Source organism: Scardinius erythrophthalmus (assembly GCF_964197995.2).
Source record: "Scardinius erythrophthalmus genome assembly, chromosome: 7".
In the NCBI taxonomy this organism is placed as follows: domain Eukaryota; kingdom Metazoa; phylum Chordata; class Actinopteri; order Cypriniformes; family Leuciscidae; genus Scardinius; species Scardinius erythrophthalmus.
In genome coordinates, this window is record NC_138227.1 from 2,638,134 (window position 1) to 2,646,971 (window position 8,838).

Consider the following 8,838-nt stretch of genomic DNA (forward strand, 5'->3'; position numbering starts at 1 on the left):
ACCCTCCAGACACGTCGAATAAAACTCGATGAAGAACTTGGTTCTGCTGGCGGTCTTCACGATGGCCTCGATGTTCTCGAACTCGATGTACGCTTGTTCTGAAGACTTGGGCAGACCTGAGGAGGAAGAGCATCTCAGAAACCAGTTTCACCAGAACGACACTGAACACTGGGATCAAACCAGAACAACACTGAACACTGGGATCAAACCCATTACCTTTCTTAGAGACGAACTGAGACGTCACGCCAACCTCAAACGTGCCGAAGACAGGCGAGTGATCACTGGTGACAATATCATCTGTACAGCCTGACACACACACACACACACACACACACACACACACACACACACACACACACACACACACACACACACACACACACACACACACACACACATTATTTACATATTAATCTGATGCAAATCAGCCTCAGTAACCGCCAAAACTCCACTGGATTTCATTGCACACTTTTATCAGCTGGTTATTTGTCACATTTGCATTTGCTATGAAATGGTTTTTATTTGATCAAGATCCAATGATCCAATGCAAAAAGAAAAAATCTAGTAAAAATAAGCAATGCACGTTTTTGTTTTTTCATGAAAATGTAAGTCTATCTGCAACTGTAAAACCGCTCAAAAAAATTAAAAGTGCTTAGTAATAAGGACATTTTTAAACCGATATTTCTACTAAAACATTTTTATATATTTAGAATGACTTCTGTCCACATTTTTCAGTGATAGTGCGAAACTAGTGAGGATTTTTCTACTTAATGGAAAACTAAAATAACAAGAGTGTTATAATAACATAAATAATAATGATGATATAAATTATATATATAGTGATATAAAAAATGTTTACACTCGTGGTCCAAAATAAAAATAATTATGATTTTTTTAATGTTTCTGAAATAGTCTCTTCTGCTCACCAAGGCTGTGTTTATTTAATCAAAAATACTGTAAAAATTATTAAATATTATTCTGATGTAAATCAGCTGTTTTCTATGTATATATACAGTAAAGTGTAATTTATTCCTGTGATCAAAGCTGAATGTTCAGCATCATTACTCCAGTCTTCAGTGTCACATGATCCTTCAGAAATCACTCTAATATGAGGATTTGATGATCAAGAAACATTTATGATTATTATCAGTGTTGAAAACAGTTGTGCTGCTTCAGATTTCAGTGGAAACTCATACTTTTGAATGGAAAGAAGGATTTTAAATAAACACTTTTATAGTTTATGTATTTTTAAACACTTTTATAGTTGTATGTATTAGCTGACTGCGTACCGTACGAGTTGCAGACGATGTGCGTCTCAGGATACGATTTCCAGAGGATTCTGTCGCACCATGAGGGAACGTTGGTCCGCATCTAAGAGACGAGAGAGAAGGAACGCAGGAGGAATTTAAGGAATGCAGGACGCTTCACTTCCTGTGGCAAAGGTCAGGTGACAGGAAGTAGCCGCCTCAGGACCGTAAACACGTTAGCAGGGATTCTTTCTTTACGCTCATGAATGTGAGCTTCGTTAAACGGATAGTTCACTCAAAAATGAAAATTAGCCCATGATTTACTCACCCTCAAGTCATCCTAGGTGTATATGACTTTCTTCTTTCAGACGAATACAATCAGAGTTATATTAACAAATGTCCTGGCTCTTCCAAGCTTTATAATGGCAGTGAATGACTTTCTGTTTTGAAGTCCATAAAAGTGCATCTCTCCATCATAAAAGTGCATCTATCCATCATAAAAGTGCATCTCTCCATCATAAAAGTGCATCTATCCATCATAAAAGTGCATCTGTCCATCATAAAAGTGCATCTATCCATCATAAAAGTGCATCTATCCATCATAAAAGTGCATCTGTCCATCATAAAAGTGCATCTATCCATCATAAAAGTGCATCTGTCCATCATAAAAGTGCATCTCTCCAGCATAAAAGTGCATCTGTCCATCATAAAAGTGCATCTGTCCATCATAAAAGTGCATCTATCCATCATAAAAGTGCATCTATCCATCATAAAAGTGCATCTGTCCATCATGAAAGTGCATCTATCCATCATAAAAGTGCATCTGTCCATCATAAAAGTGCATCTGTCCATCATAAAAGTGCATCTGTCCATCATAAAAGTGCATCTGTCCATCATAAAAGTGCATCTATCCATCATAAAAGTGCATCTATCCATCATAAAAGTGCATCTGTCCATCATAAAAGTGCATCTATCCATCATAAAAGTGCATCTATCATCATAAAAGTGCATCTGTCCATCATAAAAGTGCATCTGTCCATCATAAAAGTGCATCTGTCCATCATAAAAGTGCATCTATCCATCATAAAAAGGCATCTTTCCAGCATAAAAGTGCATCTGTCCATCATAAAAGTGCATCTATCCATCATAAAAGTGCATCTGTCCATCATAAAAGTGCATCTATCCATCATAAAAGTGCATCTATCCATCATAAAAGTGCATCTATCCATCATAAAAGTGCATCTATCCATCATAAAAGTGCATCTGTCCATCATAAAAGTGCATCTATCCATCATAAAAGTGCATCTGTCCATCATAAAAGTGCATCTGTCCATCATAAAAGTGCATCTGTCCATCATAAAAGTGCATCTATCCATCATAAAAAGGCATCTATCCATCATAAAAGTGCATCTATCCATCATAAAAGTGCATCTATCCATCATAAAAGTGCATCTTTCCAGCATAAAAGTGCATCTCTCCATCATAAAAGTGCATCTATCCATCATAAAAGTGCATCTGTCCATCATAAAAGTGCATCTATCCATCATAAAAGTGCATCTGTCCATCATAAAAGTGCATCTATCCATCATAAAAGTGCATCTATCCATCATAAAAGTGCATCTGTCCATCATAAAAGTGCATCTATCCATCATAAAAGTGCATCTGTCCATCATAAAAGTGCATCTGTCCATCATAAAAGTGCATCTGTCCATCATAAAAGTGCATCTATCCATCATAAAAAGGCATCTTTCCAGCATAAAAGTGCATCTGTCCATCAAAAAAGTGCATCTATCCATCATAAAAGTGCATCTGTCCATCATAAAAGTGCATCTATCCATCATAAAAGTGCATCTATCCATCATAAAAGTGCATCTATCCATCATAAAAGTGCATCTGTCCATCATAAAAGTGCATCTGTCCATCATAAAAGTGCATCTTTCCAGCATAAAAGTGCATCTGTCCATCATAAAAGTGCATCTATCCATCATAAAAGTGCATCTTTCCAGCATAAAAGTGCATCTGTCCATCATAAAAGTGCATCTGTCCATCATAAAAGTGCATCTGTCCATCATGAAACTGCATCTATCCATCATAAAAGTGCATCTGTCCATCATAAAAGTGCATCTGTCCATCATAAAAGTGCATCTGTCCATCATAAAAGTGCATCTTTCCAGCATAAAAGTGCATCTATCCATCATAAAAGTGCATCTGTCCATCATAAAAGTGCATCTGTCCATCATAAAAGTGCATCTATCCATCATAAAAGTGCATCTATCCATCATAAAAGTGCATCTGTCCATCATAAAAGTGCATCTGTCCATCATAAAAGTGCATCTGTCCATCATAAAAGTGCATCTGTCCATCATAAAAGTGCATCTGTCCATCATAAAAGTGCATCTATCCATCATAAAAGTGCATCTATCCATCATAAAAGTGCATCTGTCCATCATAAAAGTGCATCTGTCCATCATAAAAGTGCATCTGTCCATCATAAAAGTGCATCTATCCATCATAAAAGTGCATCTATCCATCATAAAAGTGCATCTGTCCATCATAAAAGTGCATCTGTCCATCATAAAAGTGCATCTGTCCATCATAAAAGTGCATCTATCCATCATAAAAGTGCATCTGTCCATCATAAAAGTGCATCTATCCATCATAAAAAGGCATCTTTCCAGCATAAAAGTGCATCTGTCCATCATAAAAGTGCATCTATCCATCATAAAAGTGCATCTGTCCATCATAAAAGTGCATCTATCCATCATAAAAGTGCATCTATCCATCATAAAAGTGCATCTATCCATCATAAAAGTGCATCTATCCATCATAAAAGTGCATCTATCCATCATAAAAGTGCATCTGTCCATCATAAAAGTGCATCTATCCATCATAAAAGTGCATCTGTCCATCATAAAAGTGCATCTGTCCATCATAAAAGTGCATCTGTCCATCATAAAAGTGCATCTATCCATCATAAAAAGGCATCTATCCATCATAAAAGTGCATCTATCCATCATAAAAGTGCATCTATCCATCATAAAAGTGCATCTTTCCAGCATAAAAGTGCATCTCTCCATCATAAAAGTGCATCTATCCATCATAAAAGTGCATCTGTCCATCATAAAAGTGCATCTATCCATCATAAAAGTGCATCTATCCATCATAAAAGTGCATCTATCCATCATAAAAGTGCATCTGTCCATCATAAAAGTGCATCTATCCATCATAAAAGTGCATCTGTCCATCATAAAAGTGCATCTGTCCATCATAAAAGTGCATCTGTCCATCTGTCCATCATAAAAGTGCATCTGTCCATCATAAAAGTGCATCTATCCATCATAAAAAGGCATCTTTCCAGCATAAAAGTGCATCTGTCCATCAAAAAAGTGCATCTATCCATCATAAAAGTGCATCTGTCCATCATAAAAGTGCATCTATCCATCATAAAAGTGCATCTATCCATCATAAAAGTGCATCTATCCATCATAAAAGTGCATCTGTCCATCATAAAAGTGCATCTGTCCATCATAAAAGTGCATCTTTCCAGCATAAAAGTGCATCTGTCCATCATAAAAGTGCATCTGTCCATCATAAAAGTGCATCTGTCCATCATAAAAGTGCATCTGTCCATCATAAAAGTGCATCTATCCATCATAAAAGTGCATCTGTCCATCATGAAACTGCATCTATCCATCATAAAAGTGCATCTGTCCATCATAAAAGTGCATCAAAAGTGCATCTGTCCATCATGAAACTGCATCTATCCATCATAAAAGTGCATCTGTCCATCATAAAAGTGCATCTGTCCATCATAAAAGTGCATCTGTCCATCATAAAAGTGCATCTTTCCAGCATAAAAGTGCATCTATCCATCATAAAAGTGCATCTGTCCATCATAAAAGTGCATCTGTCCATCATAAAAGTGCATCTATCCATCATAAAAGTGCATCTATCCATCATAAAAGTGCATCTATATCATAAAAGTGTATCTATCCATCATAAAAGTGCATCTGTCCATCATAAAAGTGCATCTGTCCATCATAAAAGTGCATCTGTCCATCATAAAAGTGCATCTGTCCATCATAAAAGTGCATCTATCCATCATAAAAGTGCATCTATCCATCATAAAAGTGCATCTGTCCATCATAAAAGTGCATCTATCCATCATAAAAGTGTATCTATCCATCATAAAAGTGCATCTGTCCATCATAAAAGTGCATCTATCCATCATAAAAGTGCATCTATCCATCATAAAAGTGCATCTATTAATCATAAAAGTGCATCTATCCATCATAAAAGTGTATAACTCTGTATAACTATATAAAAATATAACTCTGATTGTGTTTGTCTGATAGAAGAGTCATATACACCTAGGATGGCTTGAGGGAGAGTAGAGTTAGTGTGGTGTGAGTGATTTACCCCGGTGGCTTTCTGCTTCTGCCAGACGTACGTGTCTCGTGAGCCGCGCTCGTAACGGTACGTGGGGGGGTAGGTGATCTCCTCCTCCGCTGGACACACACACACACACACACACACACAGGATATGATGCGGCAGGGAAAGGAAGTGTTGATGAGCCAAGAGACTCAAATCTCAAAGACATGTTTAGATAATCTTGTGGAAAAACTCTAGAACAAACATGCGTTTAAAACACGAAACAGTAGAAATGAGCAAAAACTGAACATACTTGTACATGAAGTTATATTTCTCACAGAATACGTCCAGGGTTTTAGTAATTCATAAATTAATTAGTACTTATTAAATAAACTGTACTTATTCATCTTTGTTAACTTTAGTTAATAAATATACAACTGTTCAATGATGGTTCATTAATATTATCAGATGCAACCTTTGATTTTAATACTGTATTAGTAAATGTTGAGATGAACTGAGATTAATGTTCATGGTTAGTTCATGTTAACTAATGAAACCTTATTGAAAAGTGTTAACTGTAAGATATATAATTGTATAAATAATATCATATTGTAATATCTCAGATTCGTACTATTGCAATGGTTTTTAAATAACACAAATTAAAGACTGTACAACATACAGACAGACATGCAGACACACACACACACACACACACACACACACACACACAGAGGGTCAGAGGTGAGCCGCACCGAAGCGAAGGAAGACCTTGTTCTTCTCTCTCTCCAGATTCAGCTGGTCCACCTTCAACAACGGCTCGAACTCCTTCCTGTTGATGAAGTTGAGGATTTCCTGAGAGAGAGAGAGTCAGTGTTGAGACGCCACAGCTGTTACAGCGATACACTCCTGCAGACACTAGTGTACTGCACTGTGGAATTGTGGGATATCATCCAGGTCTTCCATGCGCACAGAAGCTTCATATGCTGTGCACAGTATTCATACAGCGATCATACGCAACATGGCGCGGACGACGCTAACGCTTTATTTACCTGGAATTGCTCGTCCAAGTGGAAAAAACGATGCCTTGTCAAATATCGATAATAACGCGTTATAAAAAGAGTAAAAAGGTAATTGCGACTCACACAATTCTTTATTTCTCGCAATAGCGACTTTTTTCCACAATAACGAGTTTATTTCTCACAATTGCAAAAAAATTCCACAATTTGGACTTTTTTCCACAATTGCGAGTTTATATTTCTCCATTCTGACTTTATTTCTCGCAATTGCGACTTTTCCCCCACAAATACAAGGTAATATCTCGCAATACTGACTTTATTTCTAAAAATTGCAACTATTTCCAACAACTACAAGTTTATATTTCTCCATTCTGACTGTATCTCTTGCAATTGCAACTTTTTTTCCACTATTGCGAGTTTATATCTCGTAATACTGACTTTATTTATCGAAAATGCGACTTTTCCCCCACAATTACAAGTTTATATTTCTCCATTCTGACTTTTTTTCTCGCAATTGCGACACTTTTCCACAATTACGAGTTTATATCTTGCAATACTGACTTTATATCTTGCAATTGCAACTTTTTCCCACAGTTAAAAGTTTATATTTCTCCATTCTTTATTTCTCGCAATTGAGACTTTTTTTCCACAATTGCGAGATTATATCTCACAATTCTGACTTTATATCTCGCAATTGTGACTTTTTCCCCCCACAATTACAATTTTATTTAGGTATTCTGACTTTTTTTCTCGCAATTGCAAAATCTTTCCACAATTGCGATATTATATCTAGCCATTCTAACTTTATTTTTCGCAATAGCAACTTTTTCCCACAATTGCGAGTTTATATATATATATATATATCGCAATTGCGACTTTTTTCCACAATTCTGACTTTTTACCTCAATTACAATATTATCTTTCCACAATTGTGATTTTATATCTTGCAATACTGACGTTATTTCTCGCAATTGAAACTTTTTCCCACAATTACGAGTTTATATCTTGCAATTGAGACCTAAGTCGGGTACAGATATATAATACCATAATATCTCATTAGATTCACATGATTGGCCTGACAACAACTAATCCTTCACACCCAGAGAATACCACAATGCTTTCATCAACAGCGTTTCGGTCATGTGCTTCATTTGCGCTTTACCTGAATGTCCATGTCCAGGCGGTAGTTGAGATCGCCGAACCAGAACAGATGCGTGAATCTCAGCGAGATGTCGAAGGAGTTCAGCTGTTTATCGCCCAGTGACAGCTGACGCAGGATATCCAGATAGTTCTGGTTGCGTCTGCCAGGGGTCAAAGGTCATTAGTAAAAAAACGAAACAATGAATTGTGTATTTGCTGGTCAGTGTTTCGAGACGCACCTGTGGATTTTCTCATTGCCGGACGTCAGGTGACAGTTAACGAAGCCAAACGATGTTCCGTTAAACATGAAGGACACGCCCACTGCTCCTTTGTTTCCTAGGATTATTAATAAATGTATAGAACTGAATCAAAAACTGGTGGTTCATGTTCTTTCTCAGGACTTTTGTCTTGTTTTGCAGTACGAAATCTAAATAGGACAAAAACACTGAAGAACCGAGTGTGTCAGTGTGTCTTCTGACCAAGTGTGTTGGCGATTCCCGCACACAGACATACATAGACAGTCAGACACACACACACACACACACAGAAAGACACTGAGGAAGAAAGCAATTTGAGTTTGTGTGTTCTGACCGAGTGTGTTGGCGATCCCCGTTTTGACGCTGGACATTCCCACGTGACTAATGCGGTTCTCGTGCTCCGCCTTCACCAACACCACGATCTTAATGTTCCACAGCGTCTGCACTGCAACCTACGACACAGAAACCACACACTCATTCCTCCTGCTCGAGCCCTGCACTCGTTAAACTCACTGTGGGAAGTTCAGCCGCCAGATGAGAAACACAGACAGAAACACACATTAAACTCTAAATAAAGTCACAGTCATAACAGTCGAAGCGTCATTAAAACTGCATCTGTCTGCCGAGGAGACAGTTGTTGTTTTAAAATTTGTTTTAAATTATGTACATAAGAGTATGTGTTACGTTTGATACATTTCAGGGTTTTGTTCTTCAATATCCTGCCTGGTCAAACTCAACACACAGAAACACTGACACACATTCCCTCACCGGTTTATAGTCCATCTCGGTGTATTCCTTGAGTGCGC

The 8,838-nt window shown here is 37.3% G+C and overlaps 1 protein-coding gene across 2 annotated transcripts in view; it reads right to left on the reverse strand.

The window, feature by feature from the left end:
- Positions 1 to 8,838, reverse strand: part of inppl1a (inositol polyphosphate phosphatase-like 1a) — a 51,231-nt gene that overhangs the window by 10,694 nt on the left and 31,699 nt on the right. For both annotated transcript variants that reach the window (XM_081371653.1, XM_081371654.1), the window contains 9 exons: positions 8,801 to 8,838; positions 8,367 to 8,484; positions 8,015 to 8,111; positions 7,798 to 7,936; positions 6,372 to 6,471; positions 5,667 to 5,755; positions 1,290 to 1,371; positions 217 to 306; positions 3 to 116 (listed from right to left, as the gene is read on the reverse strand). The exon at positions 8,801 to 8,838 is cut by the window's right edge and continues 159 nt beyond it. In XM_081371653.1, coding sequence (XP_081227779.1) covers positions 3 to 116; positions 217 to 306; positions 1,290 to 1,371; positions 5,667 to 5,755; positions 6,372 to 6,471; positions 7,798 to 7,936; positions 8,015 to 8,111; positions 8,367 to 8,484; positions 8,801 to 8,838 — 867 coding nt within the window. The remainder of the gene's footprint in view (positions 1 to 2; positions 117 to 216; positions 307 to 1,289; positions 1,372 to 5,666; positions 5,756 to 6,371; positions 6,472 to 7,797; positions 7,937 to 8,014; positions 8,112 to 8,366; positions 8,485 to 8,800) is intronic.